Raw genomic sequence first — 27,327 nt, 5'->3', positions numbered from 1 at the left:
TCAATTGTTTCTTGACAGATAAAACTCCTGTCTTACTTGCCTTTCTGTTTCCCTACCATCAAAGGCACAGGAGAACGATCAATGTCCAAATGAGTATTTGAAGAAAATAGAGATGGTAGAAAAACTAAGACAGATGTGGATGAGTTCAAATGGCCAAAAACTCTTCCCAAGCATGTATGCTCACTTCTGAGCAATGTTACTGTGTCACTCCTATCATCAAGAAGTGAATCTGGGCTTGGCCTCATGACTTCCTTTGGCCAATGGGACATCAGCAAACACAAAACAAGCAGAGGCTTGCCCCCTCTTTCTGCTCTATTTACCCTGCAACTATCAACATGTGTACAAGCCCAGGCTAACCTGCTAAATGATGAGAAAAATGTGATTATCACCCCAATCGACATTGCACCAAACCGCCAGACAAATAAGCAAGGTCTCCTGAGACCAACTGACCAGCAAACCATCAGACATGGTTGAGGCCATGCCGCCCCCAGCTGAGCTGACAAAGACTGTCCAGAGAGTCCAACAGATTGTGAGAAAAATCTTTAAGCCACTTAGTTTTGAGGGTTTCGGTTTGATTTGCAGCAAAATAACTGATATAGATAGGTTACAAACTTTTTACAAAAATCCATTTCTATTCTCAAACAGAATTTTATTTCATACAGTTTGATTGATATTATACCACTAACATCAGAAAAATGACATGACCTACAAGACAATATATAATTCTACCATGTCTTCAGATTCTTCAGGCAATCGGCAGGGATATAGATGAAGACGAAATATAGAATTATGCAAGTAAAAAGAATTCCAAAATCAACAGGATGTCTTGATCCTTTTGTCAGTATTGTGTGTGTGCATGTGCACGTGCATGTGTGTATACATATATACCCATACACACACAAAAAAATCAAGTTAACATGTTTCAAGGATAAAGGCTAAACAAATGCAAAAATGAATTTCTGTGAAAACTAGAGTATTATCACAAAGATAAGCATTATCACTATAAAGATCATAGAAACAGCTACATCTTACCTATACTGTCCTCTTTTAGTTTCTACAGAATTTAGGGCAAATTCTTTTCGCTGCTCTGGTTTTAATTAAACAAACAAACAAAACTGGTCTGCAGAAAACAACTTCCTCAGTCTTCTAAGCTCTTAAAAAAACAAGCAAAGTAAAAATCCAGTTTGGGGAAACATCAAATGACCAGTTCAGGAAAGCTTTTCGCTAGATACTCCTCTTCATACCATAGGAATGGCTGGATCTGGAGGATACTGAGGTAAAGGCACATGGACCGTGCACAGGCAGCTTCCTGCCACGAAATCTAAAGCTGCAGAACTAAAAGCAGTCCTTGGGCTTCCCTGGTGGCACAGTGGTTAAGAATCCAGCTGCCAATGCAGGGGACAGCGTTCGAGCCCTGGTCCGGGAAGATCCCACATGCCGCGGAGCAGCTAAGCCCATGCACCACAACTACAGAGCCCGCGAGCCACAACTACTGAGCCCGCATGCTACAAAGACTGAAACCCGCACGTCTAGAGCCCATGCTCCAAAACAAGAAGCCACTGCAATGAGAAGCCCGTGCACCACAACAAAGAGTAGTCCCCGCTCACCACAACTAGGGAGCAGCAGCGAAGACCCAACACAGCCTAATTAATTAATTAATTAATTAATTAAAAGCAGTCCTTGCAGATCACATTAGATAGGGGGCCAGAGCCACAACTGGTAACAAAGAGGATGCATCTGCCTAGAGTTTCCTCTGTGCCATACATATTATCCAAGAACCCTAAGAGGTAATAGCAACCAGGGTAGGTGGCACTTCAAGGACTTGAGACCCACAACCTAGCCACACACTGTTCCATTCCTGGCACTGTTGTGTAACCTGGCACTGAGTAACCTTAAAACCCTAAGTTACTCCTATCTATGTTTGTTTAAGTTGAGAAAGTTCGGGAGAGCTGATCACTAAAAGATCCCTTTGAAACTTTCTTCACTTTTTTCCTCTTTCCAAACTAGAATGTCAATTATTACTTACAATACCGAAAGTTTAGCACAAATAAATGTGAAAATTGGCTGATCTTTGACCTAAGCAGTCTCTGCTCTGAGAATGAGTAACAATGCACCAGACTTAGATGGGCCTACATTCACTTCCAAGAGCCAGCGGACTGGATTCTGCCTCTGCTTTTTTTTTTTTTTTTTTTTTGCAGTACGCGGGCCTGTCACCGCTGTGGCCTCTCCCGTTGCGGAGCACAAGCTCCGGACGCGCAGGCTCAGCAGCCATGGCTCACGGGCCCCACCGCTCCGCGGCATGTGGGATCTTCCCGGACCAGGGCACGAACCCGTGTCCCCTGCATTGGCAGGCGGACTCTCAACCACTGCGCCACCAGGGAAGCCCTGTCTCTGCTTTTAAAATAATCTATATTCCACAACACAGAGAAGGGTAGGAAATAGAAAGTAGCTCAATATATGCACTGGTCTGCTCATTTTCTCACATAATCACATATTTAACTGATGATTCCTTTGTATCACAATATATTTAATAGCCAACATTTATTCAGCACCTTCCACATGATGAATCCAATGCTAAGCATTAAAGCATTACTGCATAAAGCAAGAAGACAATTTTAAGTGATGTTCAAGTAAGAGAACTATTGTATGGACTGGAAAAATATATAGCGAAATTCATTTCACTTCCAAAATAAATCCACGGTAAAAAGAACAACAGAATCTTAATTATTTCACTGATTTTCTTTAAAAAAAAAAAAAAACACAGATAAATAGAAGCTGAAATTTAACCTCTAGCATTCACATCAAGAAAGTAATTTATTCTTAATATTCCCAAGAGGTTTCATTATATTCTTATCTCTTTATTTCAAACCTATAGCAAAATGAGGAACAAAGAACAGAAACTTGCCTAAAACATATAATTAAAAGTTAAAAAAAACTAAAACCTCTTACCTGAGCATGAAAATTGGACATAGTTGTTGTCTCTATATCCTTCTTTCCCAATATCTCCATTTTCACTGGTGAATTGGGAAAATTAAATGAAAAGTAGTCTAAAAAATCAGGTAAATAAGTAGCTGCCCCATGAACAATACCCATTACATAGAAAGCTGCAGAGTTCTCGTTTTCACTGAACACCAGACCCACAAACTCTTCTGCAAACCTCTCCATCTCCACAGGAGACAGGTGGGAGAGTTCATTGCTGTAGGCGTGGATAACTGATGCACCTCCATTAGGCTGGTGCTCAATATGAATGAGCTGTTTGAACTCCAAAGTGTCCAACCTTTTGAGGTTGTTCTGAACCCGTGGCTCCTTTAATGAGACAAATGGAAACTCACTGTTCTCTGGAATTTTGGAATCATAGTTCTTGGTATCCAAATTCTTTCCACTGTACTCCTTTATGTTATCACTTAGGATGCCTTTGGCTTCTTGATCTTCAACATCAGACAGCAATCCTGAGCAGATGGTTTGAATAGATTTGCTATACATTTTTGGACGCTTCCGTTTTTCATTCTCTTTATGTTTCTTTTTCTTCTTCTTCTTTGCCTTCTTAATTTGTAAGTCTTCTACACTTGTTTTTGGTTTCTCCTTCCCACCTGTTGGGAAACATTTTTTTTGAAACTCTGTATTTTAGTTTCTTTAAAAACCATGCTTTAGGAATTGTTTTATAATAAATAAGCAAAATTCACTCAGAATGAAGTTTATATTTGGGACTTGTTTTACACAGTATTGACAATCACAATTTAGTCAGGTTCTTTCCCTCTCTCTCCACACACACAGGCACACACACACAGAGGAAGGCTTAAGAAAAAGTTATGCCTAGAGTGCATGGTACCATTCTGACATGTAGCAGATGCTCAATCAGTATTTACTGAAGTAACGAAACAAATGCTTTAGAAACCATAATCTTCAAATTCTAAATACAGAAAGTCAGAAATGGAAAGATGAACAAAAGTCAATATGAACAATGCCCTGCAGATGTTTTCCATCAATACATATCATTTTTACTTTAAATTCTTAAAAATTGCATATAGGTGTCAAGACTTACAAATCATAAAAGGAGAAAAATACTTGCATAGGGTATCAGCAACAAACATAGCAATTCCTTAGCTTTTTACCATGTGTCCTCCTTGGTAAAGTACTCTTTCATCCAAAATGGGCTATGTTAGATCTACTAGAGCCTACAAAGTTTCCAGTGAAGACCTAACAAGGTACCATAAGAGATGACAAAATTAGAATCATTTATCATGTCCTAAGTACAAATGATATCCATGTACTGGTAAAGAGAGAAATTTAAAAAAGGAAAGAAAGAAAGAAAAAGACATGGGTCATAGTAAGTTTATATATTAATGAGTTTCTGTAACCAAAGGCAAGCAGACCCCGGGCTCAGTAATTCAGAAATCCAAAGAATAAAAAATTAATCCACAGAGGCTATACAGCTATAGAATTTAAGTGTACATATATAAATACAACATTATCACAGTATACTTATTTCTATACGATAAGAAAAATAGAAAAGAGTAAACATCCTCACGAGAAAATATTATGCTTCCTAAGATAATATGAAAAAAGCCATTAAGATAACAGTTGAGGAAAGAAGGCATTCACTGTTTCCATCTGTTATTTCACTTTTATAGATAACCTGTCATGAATTAAGTTTTCTCAACCTGCTTCTTTAGCCAAATTCTTCCATCCTCACATATCTCTATTATTCTTTTCTGTCTCTGGTGAATGAGATGTCCTGCCTACTTCCCCAAAATAAGTCCATCCCATCAACTCCAAAACCCTTGCTTAAAGTTCTCTATCCTCTTCTTTTGACCATCAAACTTCTTATAAAAAACTGCAATGCCCAGTGCCTTTCCTTTATTAACTGACCATTCTTATCCCCTAAATTCTGGGTCTGCTTCCAGTCTACTCAAATTTACTTTCCCAGAATGTTCATATATCAAATCCAATGATATTCTCTCAAATCGCTCTTCCTGATCTCTCCAATGTCTTATGTAATTACCCAACTCATCCTTGATTATTTTTTACTTCCATGATACTACTGCCTTAATTTTTGGTCTAAAAGCCTCATGACTATCTCTCATCCTTAATGCGGGAGCCATACTAATCATTCTATACGCTTTATATATTGCTTTGATCATGTTCATCCCTTGACTCAACTGCTTTCAAGCGTTCTCAAATACAACCTCTTCAGTCTGGAATCCAGAGTCAATGCCCTCAAGTACGCCATGCTCTGGTCCAAACTGCACTACTTACAACTTCTTATGAAACATACCTAGTCCTACTTTATCTTCCTACTACTGGCAAAGGCATTTTCTTTCCCTAAAATATCCTTGCCCTGCCTAGTACTTACTACTGAACTCTTTCTTACCCATCCTTTAAAGACTACTCTTACATCATCTTCTTCATTTTGTTTTCCCTCATCTTTGTAGTTGGAACTGAAATCACTTCACTCTAAGCTCATGTTATTATATATTCTATATCTATGAATATGGTCATATAAAGTTATTATTTTTTCATTCATAGGATGCCTGTATAATATATGTCCTTCAGGATACTGTATGAGTGAAACAAGTAACTTTGATGAATTCAGAGTGAAACACTTTTTTTTACCAATCATCAAATCCCTCCTGGCATCTAGTACACTGCTACAGATGAACATTTAATGACTCCATGAATGCAAAGATTTCTCTCACCAACAGACTACCTGAAGTTCATAGGTTTTTTCCCTTGTCTCCCATTCAGTCAGTTTTTCACCATATGAATACTATCACTAAATCCTAACCCTGAAACAACAACCATAAATATTCTCTCAAGTTCATAGCAATTCTTGAAAAAACAAAGTTTAATGTTAATAATAAACTATCTCTTCTAAAAATTCGTAAGTATGCAATGGAGACCAAATTGGTATCATTATGAAAAGCAAAACTAAAAATCTGTCAACATTATTGATTATGCAGGTTTGCAAAGTCATAAAATGCAACACTTAATACAGTATTAATTTTCTCGAGTCTATATGTAAGTAGTTTTAAAATATATTAACAAATTCATACTTGCTACCCAGGTATAAACTATCAAAACATCAGATTCAGGTTAAAATCTTAGGAAAAAATTAATAATAAAAAGTTAAGGGCTTCCCTGGTGGCGCAGTGGTTGAGAGTCCGCCTGCCGATACAGGGGACGCAGGTTCGTGCCCCGGTTCGGGAAGATCCCACATGCCGCGGAGCGGCAGGGCCCGTGAGCCATGGCCACTGAGCCTGCGCGTCTGGAGCCTGTGCTCCGCAACGGGAGACGCCACAGCAGTGAGAGGCCCGCGTACCGCAAAAAAAAAAACAAAAAAAAACTGGGCGTTAATCAAAATGAAAGATAAAAGAGGTTTATATTCAATATATGTAAGTAAAATCCAAATGAGTCAAGCAAAAAAGACAGTAGTGTATTAAAAAACAGGACTTAAAGTTTAACGGGCTTAGGTATAATTAATAACTAAACTGGAAATACATGTAAAATTGTACAAATTAAATGGTTTGCCAAAATAAGCAGAATTTCATTTGAATGAAAAAATAAGCTTAATATCCTATTATATTTACAACTAACACATGTTTTAAAGTTAAAATAGTAAATATCCAGTCATGTTACTTTAAAATAAAATAGGTACAACAGTTTGTCTATTTCTTAGTCACAAGGATGGATGAAAACAGTAGTAGTATAATAGAAACTGGAAAATACAAACTAATAAGAAATTAGTCAAGAGACTATTATATTGAGCATCAAGTAATTAAACTTCCATGACAAACTACTCTGTAATTAAATACTAAAGTGAGCACAGTGTGCAGAAAAGAGTTAAACATAACACATCTGAGACTGCTATCCTTAGGCCTGCTTGCAAGGGTGGCCTCTGGCTGGTATCTGAGAACTTGTATTTTCGGAAGGTTACTACCATTCCTTGATAAGAGTGGCTCAGTGTACCTGAACTGTTTGTGCAAACAATATGGTTTACACTGAACACCTGTTTTCCTTCTGGAATTTTGCTACATGCTCCACAGGGGGTGCCTATGTGACCAGCTCCCAGTAGACACCCTGACTATTGAGTTTCTAATGAGCTTCCCTGGTAGACAACATTTCACATATTTTATCACAATTCACTGCTGGAAGAATTAAGTGCATCCTTTGTGACTCCACTAGGAGAGGACTCTTGGAAGCTTGTGCCTAGCTTCCTCCAGAAATTGCCACATGTTGCCTTTTCTCCTTACTAATTTTACTTTATATACTCCACTATAATAAATCACAGCCATGAGTACAAATTTATGCTGAGTCTTGTGAATTCTCCCAGCAAATCATCAAACCTGGGGGTAGTCTTGGGGATCCCCCCTCAGTGGGTACAGGTAAAATGCATTCTTTACATTTAAATCAAATCAAGGCACTAGCCTTTACTAGGTAATTTTTTTTAAAGTTTTATACAATCTCTCACTCATTTAATGTCTTGGAATGATACATGAAATGCAACAGATACATATGTAGGAAATTTTTAAATACTTAAGGAGATAAGATCATTTTGAATGCTAATGTTTTTCTCTTATACTAAAAGGTATTTAAAGTACATATTTACTCTAAATTCATAATTCTTCAAACGGAGCCCAATAAATCAGAACTACAGTGTTTTTTTTTAAAGGATCCTGGTAAATACCTATAACGGAAAGAATTGCTAAGTAATATGGACCCTCAAAAAGTATAAAAGTATAAGGTTGATGGGAGACCCTCCCCACAAAGAGCCACACACATATGCATAGTGGACCTCAAACACACACATACACACACACACACCAAGCAGACACACACATGCACAGATAGCCAAAGAGAGAATCTGACACAGAGAGAAATGGAGACACACACACAATCAGAAGAAAGAAGAACTCATACAGAGACAGAAAAAAACCACACACAGATTAAAAAAACAGCATGCGTTGTTAATGGCAAATTATTTTTAAAAAATCTTTAAAAATCACAAAATCACTGGAATTAATTTCCACTCCTAACCTTAGTATATTTTTAGTGTTAATAAAGGAAAAATAAAGGTTGCCCAGAGATACTGGATATGATTTCATATCTAATATGGGAAGTAATATATATATATATATATATATATATATATATAATTCCATTATCATACACAGAAAGCAGTAATTAGCTTAGCTATTTTCAACCTTTGGTCTTTGGGGAATGACTTTCCTTTTTTGACACAGCAACATCTTCGCTCCTCCTGTCATGAATTACCTACCTGTGACCTTTAGTACACTACCAATAACCTTGAACACTGGCTTCTTTTCATCCCCTTTCTACCTGCTCGTCAGCAAGCTTCACTGATATGCTATAATGATAAAATTTACTCTCAAGAATACTATAATCATAACATCCATGTTCTCACACCTTATCAATAAACAACATAAAACGGCTGAAACACATAAGTGTACTCAGAAAAAGTAGTTGGTAGACATTAGATATAAAAGGATGAGCTAAATAAGCTTATGTTTCAAATTTATTTGTTCCTTTAAACTGTTTCTAATAAAGCAAACTCCTATTTTATCAGTGAAAAACATTTACAAGATTTCTGCATCAATAAAACATTTCTGGCATGTATATAATCATGTACATATTTCTAGTCATAACACAGTTTTTAATGAAAATGTGGAAGAAATAAGACTGGTGTGGAGTTAACACTTAGTTACTTTATTTTTTTCCCCCTTTTAGAAAAAAATTTCTTTTTTTTTTGGCCGTGCCCCGCAGCATGCGGGACCTTAGTTCCTGGACTAGGATCAAACCGTGCCCCCTGCAATGGAAGCACAGACTCTTAACCACTGGGCCACCAGGGAAGTCCCATGGAGTGAGAGTTAGCATCTACTGTCAGATATTCAAGTGTCATCACCAATCAATCAATGCCTGCGTCTGCCATAGCTTGCAATTGTTAGCATTATCAGAAGGAGAAAATTTTAAGGAGAGAATAAAAGTTGAAAGCCATAAAAGAAAAAGGGACATAAAGTAGTAAATAATAGGATACTTACTGCCCCCACTTAACTGATTCTCTTGTTGCTCCAGGACACCAGTAACAAAGGATGCCTTTCCCTGATCATAAGGCTCACTTGGGAAATGGCCGGCCACACAAGCAGAACAAATTGTTTTTGCCAGATGGTAACAATAGCTTACACTTACTCAGTGCTTACCATGGGACAGGCACAATTTCTCAAATTAATCATGTTTTTATTCATTTAATTATCTATATACTAACCACTAGGAGGGGAGATAGTTTTGTCATTGTTTTTAATCACAAGAGTTAATCTTTCATGTGTTTATAAGTAACATTCATAGCTACTTATTGAATACCTGAGGGCTAGACAACTGTACTTGGCACTTCCCCCTTACTTTACCTCATTTAATCTCTGCAACCCTGTAAGACAGTAATTAAATTATTATTTACCTCCATTTTACAATAAATAGATTTTCCTATGGTCATCCCAGAGGTCACCAATTTATTTCCAAATCTATCTCTTTTTTTCCCCTCTATCATCACTAGGTTTTAGTTTAGCTCGGTTTAAAATACCTCTTAAATTTTTCATTTACTTCAAAGTCAAGGTTACCACTGTATATTACTGGAAAATCTCCACTTTTCAGGCTATTTAAAATTCTGATTGCACATGTAATTTCTACGTTCACATACTTCACATTAATCATATGTTAGGAATCTAACATTCAACCAAGTGACAGGAATTTACATCACTGTACAAACGGATAACGAAATGACTATATGACTAAACCAATAAAAAATGACTATTTGACTAAACCAAGAGGGTAAAGGTAAGAAAACATTTCAAGTGTTCATCATTAGCTGCTGTAGAGCACTAGTGTGATTATATTCAACTCCTGCCTCAAAGGCTTACAGTCTATTTAGACAACATAGATAAAACACACTGGCAAAAAAATAGAACAAAAGGACCATGAGCATTCACCAAGTAGCCATCAACTTAAGCTCTGACATGTTTCTTCAAGGTCAAAAGAATTTTATAGAAAATAAAGTTCTGACAAGTAGAAAATAGAGCTTAGACAAAGTGCCACCAAAGAACATCTGGAAACATGACAAAGAATGAAATGAAATTATAGAATCTAATACTGTTTACCTTAAATAATATAAATTAACCAGTAATTTCATTGCACCTACAGTGCTATGGCCTTTTCTCCCTTATGCAGATAGAAAGGCTTATCCACACATAAATTCAATATGAAATTAATCAAAGTCAACGTGTTCTGATCCACAAATTGTTAACTTGATGAGGCAGCAAATGAATTTGCTAGCTATCTAGCAACCAAATGCCACTGATTCTTCTTACCTTGCTACCTGAGTGAATTTAAAACTATCCTTCTATCACAAATTCTCTCTGGAAAAGTTCAGATTTATTGACAGGATTTATATTATTACCTCACCATCCACCCCTATGTATAAACAACAACTAAAAATAGTTGTAATGAGAAAAAACAGGAAACAAAAAGAGGATATTCTTAAGCATGCAAGAAACAAACAGTAAAACAACACCTTCTTATTTAGCTCAGAGTAAAATGCTCCCTCTAAATCCCAGACTATGCTATGGTGATTATCATCAAATATTGTTAAGATCTCTTCCTCCACCATAACTATCATGCTAAAAATTTCTTTAGCCTTTTATTTTAGAATATCTAAATATGGATAAAGACTAGTAATATAAACACAGAGTCAGAGAACCTATTTTCAAATAATTTAAGGAACCTTATAATTACCTTTAGTACTTTCTAATAACTCACTAAATAAATATACTAAAGACATATTACTACACAGATTAGAAAACCCCACTATTATATTTACCTTTCATAGTCTGACCACAAATGTTTATTCCCAGCAAAATTCAGCACCAAATAACATTTCTTACTTTAATCACTAAGCCAATACATATATACTGAACAATGTAACACAGTACAACTGAAATCACTTAATATAAACTTACTTTTCAGCAAAATCTTTACTTCTCCATTTTCTTTCTTGATCTCATTCATTATTTTATGCTTCTTCTTTTCTCTTTCCTTTTCTTTATCCCTTTCTTTAATTTTGTCTTTGATTTTATCTAAAAGACAAAATAAATATTTAAAACTATTTTAAAATTTTATTTTTTTCATGAACTACAGTGAAATTTCTAGAATTACAACACACCAAGAAAATTAGAATGAAAAACAAACATGCTTTTTTTTCTTTCTCTAAGGTTTTAGTTATTTATAAATTTCCTTTCATATATTGAACACCAGAATATATAATACATCATAAACTATCAAAATTTATCACTACACATTTTATCCTAAAGATTATTCTTCACATACTTCATGTCCAATACAATAACAAACTAACTTCAAATCACTTAAAGTAAGTGGCTAACTTTAATCGAGAGAGTAAACTACAATGGAAAAGGGGCTAATTTTGAAGCTGGGCATATCTGGATTGGTTAACATAACACTGGAAAAAATAGTCATTCTCAATATTCTAATATGTAAAATAATGGTTGATATCTTTCTCATGGGTTACTACAAGGACTAAATGAAGAAAGATATAAAATGACTACCCAGAGCCTGGTATATATATAAGACTAGATGTTAGTTCCCTTATACTTGCACCTTTTAAAAAAGATATGACTGACATGGCTAACTGGTGATATTATGATATTAAAATAAAGGGTATAGGAACTCTAAGAATCATTGACCTGCATTCTAAAAATTCAAACTTTGTGTATATAAAATTATTCGATGTTCTTTTTTTTTGTTTTTTTGTTGCGGTACGCGGGCCTTTCACTGTTGTGGCCTCTCCCGTTGCGGAGCACAGGCTCCGGACGCACAGGCTCAGCGGCCATGGCTCACGGGCCTAGCCGCTCCGTGGCATGTGGGATCTTCCCGGACCTGGGCACGAACCCGTGTCCCCTGCATCGGCAGGCGGACTCTCAACCACTCCGCCACCAGGGAAGCCCTCGATGTCCTTTTAATTATTGTTGTTCAATCAAGCTCCTATGCACCCAGCAAAAGACGAAATGCAGAGGAGAATTTTAAAATAGTGATAAAATCCTTGTCTTCAAAAAGCTTACTACTGGTTACAAAGCTATGATGGAAACACACAAAACTGCAAAAAGCCTAACACCCAAGATTATATAACATATATGCCAATTGCATAATTTCTTAAAATCCCTCCTTACTTCTCTTTCTATAAATACTACCCTAAGTTCAGGTCCTAGTCACCTAATGTTTAGATTACTGTCTTGATCAGCTCTGCAAACAGAAATATAATGGTTACCACATACGTAAATTTAAATTTTCTAGTAGTCACATTAGAAACAAAACAAAACTAGTGAAATTAATTTTAATAATATTTTATTTAGCCAATATATCTAAAACATCATTTCAACATGGAACCAATACTAAAAACTTACTGAGATATTTTACATTCCTTTTTTCATAATAAGATTTCAAATTCCAGTCTATATTTTACACTTATGGCACATTTCAATTCAAAGTAGCTCAACTTTAACTGTTCAAAAGCCACATGAGGACTTCCCTGGTGGCACAGTGGTTAAGAATCCACCTGCCAATGCAGGAGACATGGGTTCGAGCCCTGATCCGGGAAGATCCCACATGCCGCGGATCAACTAAGCCCATGCGCCACAACTACTGAGCCTGCGCTCTAGAGCTGGCAAGCCACAACTACTGAGCCCACGTGCCACAACTACTGAAGCCCGCTCGCCTAGAGCCCATGCTCCACAACAAGAGAAGCCACCGCAATGAGAAACCTGCACACCACAACGAAGAGCAGCCCCCGCTCGCTACAACTAGAGAAAGCCCGCATGCAGCAACAAAGGCCCAAAGCAGCCAAAAATTAAATTAATTAATTAAGTTAAAAAAAAAAAAGCCACGAGTCTAGGGGCTACCGTACTGAACGACTCTCCAAACTACTTAACTAGATAATTCTCAAAAAAGTTAAATCTATGTATTTAATAAACATTTTAAAACTTATTAATTTAAATAACACAAATTCAAACAAGATATTTTCACCTATCAAACTGACAAAGTGCTTTTTTTAAAGTGATAATACTCAAAGCAGATGAGAGGACAGTTGATGGCTGAGCAAACTAAAACAGGGATTCACTGACTTAACAAATACACATTGCTGAGTATAAGAAAAAGTTAGGGACACAGAGATGAAAAAGCTAGATAAAGTCCTCATATGTTCATATACAACTTATTCTAAAATTCTAGAATAGATTAAGCTGTTCTCACACTTCAGATTGGCTCACTACTCTTACTTTTTGCTGTTTTAAAGTCCTTGAAAACATGTCATAGGCTGTCATCCAGCCATAAAATGTCAGTACAAATAGCTGGAGCTCAGACACATATATAAGTTAATATTGCCTAAGTAACTACACATTTTTAAATGAACTAGTTATATATTATTAACCACAACTGAAGAAAAGAGTCATCTGAAATGTCTCAGCATTTCTTTTCCCTATTAATCTTATTAACCTAAAAGTATTATTTCAATAATTATTAAACTTTTAAAAGTTTATTAAAGTATAATATACATACAGAAAAAAGCACGTAAGTATACAGTTCAATTTTCACAAAAATGAACAGCACCCGGAACCCATCTCAGGTACCCCCTTCCAGTCTTTATTATGCAGCACTGCTAAGGGTAACCACGATCCTGACTTCCAACCCCACAGATTAAAATAACTATAGAATTTTAATGACATATATAAAGAATATGATACACTATAAACCATCACAGTCACAAAACAAATTTTTTTCAGAATAAAATTAAACTAGTTTCTCAGGAAATAAAACTATAATATAATATGACCCAATTTTTATAGACTTTATTTATAAATATACTTATTTATAGACATTATAGACTTTATTTTTTAGAGTAGTTTTAGGTTCCCAGCAAAATGGAACAGAAGACGGAGATTTCTCATATATACCTCCTGCCTCTACACATCACAATTTTTTAAAATTTATGATTAATATACACATTCAGAAAACAGACTGAAAGATAATACTGCAAATCATTAAAAGCCATTACTTTTATTTTTTTAACATCTTTATTGGAGTATAATTGCTTTACAATGGTATGTTAGTTTCTGCTGTATAACAAAGTGAATCAGCTATACATATACATATATCCCCATATACCCTCCCTCTTGCATCTCCCTCCCACCCTCCCTATCCCACCCCTCTAGGTGGTCACAAAGCACAGAGCTGATCTCTCTGTGCTATGCGGCTGCTTCCCACTAGCTATCTATTTTACATTTGGTAATGTATATATGTCAATGCCACTCTCTCACTTCGTCCCAGCTTATCCTTCCCCGTCCCCGTGTCCTCAAGTCCATTCTCTATGTCTGCGTCTTTATTCCTGTCCTGCCTCTAGGTTCTTCAGAACCTTTTTTTTTTTTAGATGCCATATATATGTGTTAGCATACAGTATTTGTTTTTCTCTTTCTGACTTACTTCACTCTGTAGGACAGACTCTAGGTCCATCCCCCTCACTACAAATAACTCAATTTCATTTCTTTTTGTAAGCCATTACTTTTAAGTGGCAAAAAGTTTCTAAGTTTCTGCAATAGGAGCATATTAGTTTTGTAATACAGGAAAAGGGGTTTTGAAATATGCCTTTAAGTATGGTATTAAATAGTTCAAGTAAAAATAAGTTGAAGGTGTGAAGTCATTATACAAAAAACACCTATGGAAACAAAAACAGTGGCACAGTCAAGACTATAAGAGTGACTGACAACATAACTGCATTTACCTCCTACCCTATACTACACCCAAAACCTTCAAAGCAAAGGAAGCAAAAACAAATCAGTCTACATATACATAGTAGAAAAGCATTTCTTTATCTTTTTTTTAAATAAAGACTTTATATTTTTCGGCTGCGTCGGGTCTTAGTTGCGGCACGTGGGTTTCTCTCTAGTTGTGGCCTGAAGGGTTTTCTCTCTCTAGTTATGGCACCGGAGCTCCAGAGCGCATAGGCTCTGTAGTTTGTGGCACGCATGCTCTCTAGTTGGGGCCATAACAAGTCAGAACCTCACTGTCTATAAAACCTCAAGTCTGCTGCTACCACACTGTCATGCATTCATATTTATAAAAGCCACTTCGAGATCTTTTCACAAGGAAAAGACTCCCTGGCATCAAGTTTACAGTTATACATTGTTCTTTAACAAGTGTCATTCTTAGTTTTTACTTCTTTTCATGACCATGAATTTGTACCGTTTTATCCTTCATGATTTAATCTAAGGCTTGGAAAGAATTTCTAGCTCATCTTCCCATCACAATTCTTAGAATAAAAGTGAGAATTATTCCACCATAAGAACAACAAATTATCTGTTTTGAAAAGCCCAATTTAACATAAGGACACTTTTTATTTGAAAATACAAAGGGGGATAGGGGACAGACGGAACACAGATGCTAAGAGACCCGTGATATGATTTGAATTTAAAGATGCAAAAGGAATCTAAGAATGGAGGGAAAGAGAAGGAATAAGTAAGTCATTATCAACTCACAACATACTTTAAGTTATATATGTGGAAAAACACACATGGGCTAAAGACATACCTTATACGTAGAAGTTAAGATATAAAAAAGAAAGCTGATGAAAGTAATTTCAAACAAAATATAAATGGGATTTTCAAACATATGGTCAACTTATGATTTAGCAGTATATGCCACATATGCATCAATGTAACATGTATTTCACTCACCCAATACATTTCTATTAAGCATTTACGTGTATGAGATAAAAATGAGTAATAGTGCTGCACTAAAGAATCTTAAAATCGACAAGGTATCAGTTGATTTTTATTATAAGTACCACTTTGGAAACCAGTTCTTAAATAACAAAATAAATGTTTTCATCTGATTATAATAAAATTCACTTGTCTCCACAAGTATTAATGTCATTATAATAATGTAGGGATGAAAAACACACACAAGTATTATATGAACTGCTCCAGTAAGAAAGCAAAACATAAAAAGCTTTGTAAATACTTTTAAGAGACTGATCAAATAATACATCAACAAACCATTCATCTGAAATCTTCAGAATTAATTCACAGATTTCCAGATAACAGGAGATTGCCACCCATTTTTTAACAGTTCTAATTACTTTAAAAAATGTACTGTATACATCCCTGCTTTCAAAAATATAAGAAATATAATTTACTCTTTTCATTTTGACAAAAATTTTAACTCTCACTGTCATCCTCATAGTGACCTCAAAAACAGAAGAAAAAATTAACTGTTCAAAACTAAATAGCAGCTGAGAATCATTTCATTTTTATTGTCTCACCTGTCTCTTATCACTCCAGGTAAAAGACGTGACAGCTCTAACTTCTGGCAGTCACTGATAGGCTCATTCTCATTTGTTCTGTGCTAAGAAACTAGACCAGGTCCATTGTGCTATAATACAGCAAGCAGGTTCTCTATATCACACCGTATTCTAGTCAGTTACAAACATATCTTTCTTCTTAGCATCATTCCTAACCCCACCAGTGTACATTCCTTGAGGGTAGAGAAGGCTCTCCCTCAATAAATGCTTGTTCAATGCATGAAACGAGTCCTGTAATAAAAGTGAGAAATTACTGTTATTTTCTACAGTACATCATGACTTTCTCTCCAATAAGGTGCTCTAAGTTGATCTTTGTTAATCCTTCCTTCTTTTCCATGGCAAGGAAGGGAATTCTTAGTCCTGAAAGTCTTTCAGTAGTAGTTCTTCAAATGTATATCCCTTTTCTAACTGACCTGGTCATTTCTGACAAACAGTTCTAAGATTTAATACAGCTATTCCTCCAATAACAGTAGGGATCCAAAATTTTTCTGGGTAAGTCTCAATAAAGACAAATAATTTTCCCCAAAAGACAGTGGGCTGATTTCTTTTTTATGCAGAATTCTTTTTATATAAAAAACTTTCACAATTTACCACCAAAAAAATTAAAAATAGAAAAATAAAATTTTAAAAAGAAAATAGGAAAAGATACAAAGGACACAAAACAAGCAAATTTCAAAGAATGCTAATGTCAAACATGAAGAAAAGCTCAATTAAAATAACATGAAATCATTTCTTCACCTATCAAATTGACCATTTTTATTGAGATATCACTGACAAACAGCACTGAATAAGCTTAACGTGTATACAGCATAATGATCTGACTTACATACAGGATGAACTGATTACCACAGTAAGTTTAGTGAATATCCATCATCTTACATGGACACAAAATTTTTAAAAAGACCATTTTTCTTAAAAATAACAGTAACCAGTGCTGCTTGGCAAAGGTGAAGCGAAATAGGCACTTCTACACAGTGATGAGCGTAAACTGATAGTCTTTACTGGAGAGCAATTTAACAGTATGTTGGAAAAATATTAAAACTCATCATTCCTTTGATCCCACAATTCCACAACTAAGATTAATAAAAAGAAAACCAAGCCTGCACAAAAATACACATACAAGGGTCTTCATCCCACATTATTTTTAACAGTGAAAAATTGTAAATAATAAATGTTTAATAATGGAGATTGGTTAGATAAATTTGGTTATATTCAGAAATGGAAAATTATGAAGCCATTAAAAATCATGTTTAAATAACAGTTAACATCATGGGGGAAATGTTCATGATACGTTAGACGAAAACTGCAAGTTGATAAATGCAAATCTATAAAAGGATCCCAAATCTGACATATATATGTATACTGTGTGTATATATATAAACACACACACATATACACACATTTATGTATATACGTCTGTATATGTATATATACACACACACATACGCACATACAGGGATCTTAAAACAAGGGAAATTGTTTATAAGTTTATATAAGAAAGAGTTGGACTTCCCAGTTCTCCCACCCTCACCCCAAACATTCAAGTGATCATTTCAATCTCACCCTTTAAGACAAACACTGAAACTTTCATTTTCTGGAGGAACTGAACAGGCCTCAAGGCTCAGGTACCCTAGGCAAGGCAAAGACAAGCTGATTGTACTTCCCTAAAATACTCAAGCTGAACTGAATCAGGAAATTTAAAAAACAAGAATTTTTAAAAATTAAAAAGACAGTAGCAAAACAGAAAGCCTTAATTAAAAGGTTGGAAGAGATAAAGTTTAGATAATCTTCCAAAAATCAGAGCAACAAGACAAAGAAGTGAAAAATAGCAAAAAATAAGGCAACACAAAGGATCTATTCAGGAGATCTAATATCAAATTAACTGAAATTTCAGAAAAAGAAACCAATTGCATAAGGAAGAAAAATATAAATAAATAAATAAATAAATAAATAAATATTTCCCATAAAAGATCAGTCTCCAGAATGAAGATTCTTCAAGGCATGAGTACAAAGAATGGACTTCACCACTGTAGCCCCTCTGGCCCCAAACACACCAGGCACACCCTCATGAAATTTCAGTACACTGGGGATAAAGAAAAGATCTTAAAAGACTCCAGAAGAAGCGGAAAAAAAAAAAAAAAGATCGCATATAAAAGATCAGGTAACAGTGTGGAACTGGACTCCGTCAATGCAACAGTAGACGCTAGAAAGTAATACAGCAGTAACTTCAAAATTCATAATGAAAATATTTTTTAACCTAGAATTCTAAAATCTGCCAAACTATCAATCAAGCATGATGGAAGACATTTTCAGACAAGCAAAAGTTCAAAATTTTTACCACACATGCATCCTTTCTGAGGAAGTTACATGAGGGCATGCTAAGTAAAAGGAGTAAACAAAGAAGGAAGAAGACGTGAGACCCAGGAAACAAGGGACCCAGAGCACAGGAGAGCAACACAAGAAAATATCAGTATGAAAGCTATGTAGCTGGCTTAAAGGGTAACAGTTCAGGTCGAAACACAGGAATGCAGAACTGCAGAAACAAGGCCCCCCAGGAATAAAGGGGAATTGCCAGATTACCTCTTATCACACAACAGAGAATAAGACAGAAAATGAAGCAATAAGTATATATGTAAATGAAAAAGAGAGGCAATTTTTAGCTACATGAAAACCAAGAAAGCCATAGAGAAAAGGATCTCTGATCTGCACTGAACAGTATTTGCAAAGTCACAATAAGCCCTGATTATTGCTTCAACTAAGGTTTATGAAATTATCAGAGATAGGAAAGAAGCTAAATTTTAAAGTGCTAAATTCTTATTTATCTTAACAAGAATGCAATATACGTCTAAAACTGATTGCTTCAAAAATAAAAGGCAAAATGAGCATTTTATTTAGAAATTTGGAATTAAAAGGAGATGAGAATTAAGAATTACAGACGGGGGAGGGATGGATAGGGAGTTTGGATTAGCAGATGCAAATTATTATAAATAGAATGGATAAACAACAAGGTCCTACTGTATAGCACAGGGAAGTATATTCAATATCCTGTAAAAAACTATAATGGAAAAGAATGTGAAAAATAATATATATATATATTTATGTATACCTGAATCACTTAGCTGTACAGCAGAAATTAACACAACATTGTAAATCAACTATACTTCAATAAAATAAATTTTTTAAAAAAGAGTTACAGGGCTTCCCTGGTGGTGCACTGGTTAAGAATCCTCCTGCCAGTGCTGGAGACACGGGTTCGAGCCCTGGTACAGGAAGATCCCACATGCCATGGAGCAACTAAGCCCATGCACCACAACTACTGAGCCTGAGCTCTAGAGCCCGCAAGTCAACTACTGAGCCCACGTGCCACAACTACTGAAGCCCGTGCGCCTAGAGGCCATGCTCCACAATAAGAGAAGCCACGGCTATGAAAAGCCTGTGCACCACAAAGAAGAGCAGCCACCACTCGCCGCAACCAGAGAAAGCCCACGCACAGCAACAACGACCCAATGCAGCCAAAAATAAATAAATAAATTTATTTTTTTTTAAAAAAAGAGTTACAGCTGGACAGGGGGCTGGAGACAGGAATGGAGAGTGTTATGGCCATTTTTCACTATAAACCTTTCAGTATTATTTTATTTTTTAAATTAAATTTTATTTTAAAAATTTACAAAGCCATGGTCTTCCTCCCAAATACCCATAACCCCAGTCTAATCATGAGAAAAACATTAGACAAATCCCAATTGAGGGACATTTTACAAAATACCTGACGAGTATTCCTCAAACTGTCAAGGTCATCTAAAGCAAGAAAATTCTAAGAAACTACCATAGCCAAGAAGAGCCTAAACAGACATGATGACTAAATATAATGTGGTATCCTCATGCACCCCAATGTTCACTGCAGCGCTGTTTACAATAGCCAAGTCATGGAAGCAAACTAAATGTCCATCAATAGATGAATGGATAAAGAAGATGTGGTACATATATACTATGGAATATTACTCAGCCATTAAAAAGAATAAATTAATGCCATTTGCAGCAACACGGGTGGACCTGGAGATTATCATGCTAAGTGAAGTAAGTCAGACAGAGAAAGACAAATATCGTATGACACTGCTTATATGCGGAATCTAAAAACATGATACAAATGAACTTATTTACAAAACAGAAACAGACTCATAGACTTAGAGAAGGAACTTATGGTTACCAGCGAGGGAGGGTGGGAAGGGGAAAGACTGGGAATTTGACATTGACACGTACACACTGCTATATTTAGAATAAATAACCAACAAGGACCTACTGTATAGCACAGGGAACTCTGCTCAGTACTCTGTAATAACCTAAATGGGAAAAGAATTTGAAAAAGAATAGATACATGTGTATGTATAACTGAAAAAAATTAAATTAAAAAATAAAACTCTACAAAGCAAAAATTAATTAATTAATTAATTTAAAATGTGTTATCCTCAATAGGATCCTAGAACGGAAAAGGGAAATTAGGTAAAAACTAAGGAAATGTGAATAAAATATGGACTTTACTTAATGATAATATATCAATACTGGTTCATTAAGTGTGGCAAATATACTATACAAATTTAAGATTTTTAATAATAGGAGAAAGTGAGTATAGCATATATGGGAACTCTGTACAAAGTTCCCAACTTTTCTGTAAATCTAAAACTATTCTAAAATTAAAAGCTTACTGAAATCTATACTTTATATAAATTTATAAAGGCAAAATGTAGTTAATTAAAAGAAAAACATACACACAGACACATACTGTACATGTGTATATAAATTTAACACTAATGGACAGAGCTCCAAGACACACTGTTAAGTTAAAAAGTACAAGTTACAGAAAAATGCATATAGGATATTTAGGTTTTAAAAAATAAACTGAATATTCTTTTCTGTGAGTGTATATATGTAAACATGTATGTATGTAAATGCATAGCAAAAGGTCTGGAAGGACAGACACAAACACCTAAGGAACAAAGGGAGCTCTTGGTTCCTATTTCATGTACTTTTAAATTATTTAAAATTTCTGCAACAGAAAGGGATACATATTTATGTATTACATGTATAAATAAGTTGTTAGCCTAAATCTTCTCCCTGAAAGAACTGACAATTATTTTCAGACAAATATTTTTTTAAGAAAGAATTAGAATCACTTAAGCCATATTAGAAGGAAAGAGATGAGTAAAAAACACTTCAAAATAAAACACTGAATTAATATACTAGAAAGTAACAAACACACACAAATAATCTTACTTTTTCCCAAGTCCTCCCTTCATTTACAACTATTCAAATGCATTTCTGCCTCACTTTACATACATTACCTCAAGGTTATGTTATAATTTAAAAAGAGACGAACAAAAGAAAAAAAGAAAATATAACACAATTATAATTGTATACATATATGAATATGTATACATATATACATTTGTTAGATTTAATAGTTTTTAAGAGAAAGATAGAAATCCCACACAATATTAAGACTTATTAAACCACAGATTTTGTTATAAAGAGGGATATTCATACAGGCTCATTAGGTTTTTTTTAATATTTATTTTTATTTATTTGGCCGCCCGGGTATTTGGTTGCAGCACACAGGCTCTTCGTTGCCTCGTGAGAGATCTTCTTTGTGTCATGTGGGATCTTCAGCTGTGGTATGCGGGATCTTTACTTGCATGTGAACTCTTAGTTGTGGCATGAGGGATCTAGTTCCTGACCAGGGATTGAACCCGGGCCCCCTGCGTTGGGAGCACAGAGTCTTAGCCACTGGACCACAGGGAAATCCTCAGATTTTTTTTTTTTTTTTTTAAATATAAGTGTCATAAAAATCCACACTGGCAGTTCTTAAGAAATGTTGGTAGAATTTCATGCTAAAGCTTTCAGCTGCAATACATTCGTGTAGCCCAACCTCAAATAGGCTTCATGTGATCACAGTTTTACTTGCTTTGTTATATGTGCCATAATTCACGCTGCAATAATGCAGTCCATGAAACTGATCGGTCTAGCAACAACACTGATATCCTCCTCTATTATCCTTCCCCACCCACGAATAAGTATAGCTGGAAATAGATCTGAGAACAAGCAGGAAGCAGGAGAATAAGACAAGTGATACAGAATTGAAGTGGGGAGGCAGAAGGGAAAGTAAATTACAAAAATAAGAACATCAACGGAAAGAAAAAGATGAAGGATACAATAAAAAGAGAAAGGACTGCACATACAGTGGATGGGGAAAGAAGACACTTATCACACCTCCTCCCCCAACAAAGCTAATCAAGACCACCAAATCCAATGTTTTCCCAGCCCTTTTTTCTCAGTCCTTAGTGCAACAGACATTATTGACCTCCAACTCAAAATTCTCCCTAAGTTGCAGTGAAACTGCACTATCCTACATGACTACTCAATAACTCACAATTTATCATCCCAAACCTGCACATTCCCCTAGGGTATACCCTAGGCATGCTTCCTCTCTTCTTTCTATTTCCTCTAAAAATGCAATCCTATGATTTAAACTATAACTTTAGGCAAATGAATCCCCAAACTAATCTCTCAACCCAACCCTTCTACCAAGTTCCACGCCTTCATCCCCGTAAGAAACAGTTAACACCAAAATCATCATCTTTATCATATAACTAAGGTTCAAGCTCTCCTTTTAATTCTCTCTTTATGTTAATGGCACAACACCCTAACATTAAAATTCAAAAAATTCTCAAAAACCTTTATAATACTTCCTTCTTCCATTTCCCCGTAACATTAAGTCACCTGCTCAGTTCAGTCTATTTTTCCATTAAAATATGTCTATCTTCCTTTCCGCTTTCCATAGCTACCACCACCATTGATTCAATACCTTTTGAAAAAAAGTGATCTTCCTACCTAGAGTTTCTCTCCTCCCCACCAGTCCACTAAGCATAGAGTGACCAAATATTCCTTGAAAGTATAGTTTATCATGGCACTCTCCTCTGCTTTAAACAAACAAACCCTACCAAAAAAAGAAAATTCCCATAGTATGCCATTCAAGAATCTTAGTCAAGACTCACCTTATCTTTTAATAATTTCTTCTACTACTCATCCACATGTATACATACACAAAATTCCAGAATGTTTGATTCATTATTATTCAAATGTCTTACTCCAGTATTTTTGCTAATACCATTGAGCTGGAATGTCTTGCCCATCCCAACTCTGCCTACCAAAATCCTATACATCCTGAAAGATCTAGGTGAAATTCAGCTTCTTTCATTAAGCACTCCTAGATCCCTACAACACTGCCTCTCTCTCTTACGATTTGAATTCTGATTGTGTAGCTGTTCCATCTGCCCTACTGGATTATAAACTCTTTTGTAGTTATCATATCTTACTCATCTTTGTTATCTTCTACAGAACCTAGAAGAGTGTTTTGCATATAAATGATGTTCAATATGAATGCAGTTTCCAGGGGAAAAAGAAGAAAATGGTTCAAGTAAATACAAACAAGTTGCTAGTGATAAGCATCTAAAGTGTCAGCAGTCACAGAAGACAAAAAAAAAGGTCAATATGCAGAAAAAAGAAACAAGATGAGTAACAATACAGAGCCTTGCTTACACTGCAGCTAATTATCTCTCCAATTAAATTATAAATACTCTAAAAGCAAGAAATATAAATAGGGCTTCCCTGGTGGCCCAGTGGTTGGAAGTCTGCCTGCCACTGCAGGGGACACGGGTTCGAGCCCTGGTCCGGGAAGATCCCGCATGCTGCAGAGCAACTAAGCCCGCGAGCCACAACTACTTTAGCCAACGCACCTAGAGCCCGTGCTCGGAACAAGAGAAGCCACCGCAATGAGAAGCTCCCACTTGACACAACTAAAGAAAGCCCATGTGCAGCAATGAAGACCCAACGCAGCCATAAATTAATTTTAAAAATGCTCCTTTCAAAAAAAGAGAGAAATATAAATAGCTTTCCTCCTTGCATTCCCCCCACAGTGCCAAGTGTACAGCAGGCAGTAAGTGCTTGTTGAATCCACATAAGAAAGAAGTACAGGACAAATTAGAGAAATCATAATGCAATATAAGAAAGTACATAAATTCTTTTATAAAACTCTAGAAATAAGCAGGGTATAGTGGAGATACAGCAAGAGAAGAATAAGATAGTGTTGGAGTGGGGCAGTTGTCAGAAAAGTTTCCACAGAATTTGTTTTTTCATAGGAACAACTTAGAAATCTCACCTACTATCCTCATTTTACAGAGCAAAAAGTTGGGTCTCAGTGCACTTAAAAGATTTTCCCAGGAACAGACACTAAATGGCAGAACCAGGACAACTCCTAATCAGGTCCCCTTGTTTCTAGTTAAAAACTCTTCTACCACACATTAGGAAAGAAAACCAGTAACTATAAAGAGAATTATTTACCATGAATGTTTTTTGATATTTAAAAATAAGAGACAGTTTCTAACTCATAACGTGCACATATATAAGCACTACTTCTGGCTCTTCTGCATCAAGTCTTGCCCAGTAAATAGAGTTGTACGATAGGTGAAGAAATAATGTATAAACAGGCTACAGAAACTTGGAAGGAAAAGAAGAAAACTTTTCCTTCCTATTTAAGGGATGGCTGAGATCTGACAGGCATGAGGCAGATGGTATTTAAAACACCTGACTCCTCCTCTGGAGTTGTTTACCCATCCACACAGAGGGAAACTGCTGAAATCAGGGTGAATTGTCCTTATGGACATAACTGTAAAAACTGATACACTAAGAACCCCGAGATTTGAAAGACTTATGCAGACCCAGTCGATTAAGAACACAAGGACTTGTGAACTGCTGAAATGAGGGGGTGTCATGGAGCTTCTGCTGCTTGTGCTTATATAATCAGGGGCAATAATAACTGACCTCTGAAGACTCCTTCTTTTCTAGTATTCCTTAATTCTATGTTTCTTTTTTTTTTTTTTATAACGGGGAAATAGTACAATGACTCATACAGTAACAACATTCTATGTTTTGTACAGCAGTGCAAAAAATGGTTCTGCCTCAAGATATGAAGAGGAAGTTCAAACTGTACAATTCTTATGTTTCCTACTACTCAGGAATAGGCCAAAAAAAAAAAGAAAGAAATCAAAAAAAGGAATAGGCAGGTTGCTTTGGCTAACATATTAGAGGCCAAAAGCAAAGAAAAGAAAAAAAAGGGACAAAATGTTGAAAATGGGACAGTTTAAGACAGCTGGAGATGAAGAAACTTTAAATGGATTGTAATTCAGTAGTCTCCCCTTACCCTGGGGGGATATATTCTAAAACCGGTTGGATGCCTGAAATCACAAATAGCACTGAACCCTATGTATACTATGTTTTTCCTACAATACATACGATAAAGTTTAATTTATAAATTAGGTACAGCAAGAGAATATTCAAATTGCCAGCATCACTACTCTTATGCTTTGGGGCCATTATTAAGTAAAATAAGGGTACATGAATATGACGGTAGATCTGATAACTGAGATGGCTGCTAAGTGACTAACAGGTGAGTAGCGCATGCAGTGTGTGGATGTGCTGGGCAAAGGCATGATTAACTAACTGGGAGGGATGGAGCAGGACAGTGCAAGATTTCATCATGCTACTCAGAACAGCACACAATTTACAACTTATGAATTGTTTATTTCTGGAATTTTCCATTTAATATTTTCAGACGGTGGTTGACCCCAAGTACCTGAAACCACGGAAAATGAAACCTCGGACAGGTGGTCTACTGTACGGTGGAAATAACTCAGGCTTTGCAGTTAGACATATTAAGTTCAAATTTCAGCTCTACCACCAACTGACCAACTGACACAAGCTACTGAATTGTGTTGTGCCTCAGCATTCTCATCTGTCAAAGACAACAGCATTTATCTTTTAGATTTTTTTAGAAGAATTAAAGGCAACATATGCATTATTTCCAACACATGCCCAGTATATTAAAGGCACTTGATAAATGTAGCCATTATTGTTAAAAACAAATAGTAGAATTTTATTAGTAAAGCCTCTAGTAACATGCATAGAGTGACAAAATAGTATAGCAGTAGTAGTCCCAAGAACACCAAAAGAAAAGTAACAGGAAAACAAAAATACTTATATACCTATAGGAAAGCCAAGCCAGGCATAACATGGAAGAGTGGTTTGGGCTCCCTCTCCTGCCATAGCAAAAGATTTCAAGTCAGGTTTTCTTCATTGACCTAGCAGGAAAAATTTGCCTCTAAAGCAGAAGTATAATTACTTCTTCTTTTTTCAATATATTGTAAAACAAAGATATTAAGTAGTGAGATATTATAATTGGTATCTAGGTTACAGAATTAAACCACTCTACTCACTGAATCTTACACTATAGTTGTTATATAAAATGTGACAAATATTGAGCTTCCCTGGTGGCACAGTGGTTAAGAATCCGCCTGCCAATGCAGGGGACACGGGTTCGAGCCCTGGTCTGGGAAGATCCCACATGCTGCAGAGCAACAGAGCCCGTGTGCCACAACTACTGAGCCTGCACTCTAGAGCTCGCAAGACACAACTACTGCAGCCCACGTGCCTAGAGCCTGTGCTCCACAACAAGAGAAGCCACTGCAATGAGAAGCCCAAGCACCGCAACGAAGAGTAACTCCCGCTCACCACAACTAGAGAAAGCCTGCATGCAGCAATGAAGACCCAACACTGCCGAAAATAATAAATAAATTTTAAAAATAAATAAATTTATTTTTTTAAAAGAGAAATGCATAATAAAAGACCCTTGACTATCCAGCCCCAATTTCTCTTTAAAAAAAAAAAAGTGACACATTCTAGACCTCTTAAGTCGACATTATACAATTATTTAGTTAAAATTATACTCTATAATGCAAACAGTAAATCATATAGTTCTTTCCGGTTAATGTAATAACATAAGTGGGAAC

At 35.8% G+C, this 27,327-nt stretch overlaps 1 protein-coding gene across 1 annotated transcript in view; it reads right to left on the bottom strand.

Moving 5' to 3' along the window:
* The window catches only part of RSBN1L (round spermatid basic protein 1 like), a 65,119-nt gene that overhangs the window by 22,388 nt on the left and 15,404 nt on the right, over positions 1-27,327 (bottom strand). Inside the window, exons 2-3 of the mRNA XM_067746039.1 lie at positions 11,025-11,141; positions 2,950-3,590 (exon numbers count right to left, since the gene is read on the bottom strand). Of these exons, the coding sequence (XP_067602140.1) occupies positions 2,950-3,590; positions 11,025-11,141 (758 nt within the window). The remainder of the gene's footprint in view (positions 1-2,949; positions 3,591-11,024; positions 11,142-27,327) is intronic.

Source organism: Pseudorca crassidens, chromosome 8, assembly GCF_039906515.1.
Source record: "Pseudorca crassidens isolate mPseCra1 chromosome 8, mPseCra1.hap1, whole genome shotgun sequence".
Taxonomy (NCBI): domain Eukaryota; kingdom Metazoa; phylum Chordata; class Mammalia; order Artiodactyla; family Delphinidae; genus Pseudorca; species Pseudorca crassidens.
This window is presented reverse-complemented; position numbering and strand designations above follow the sequence as displayed.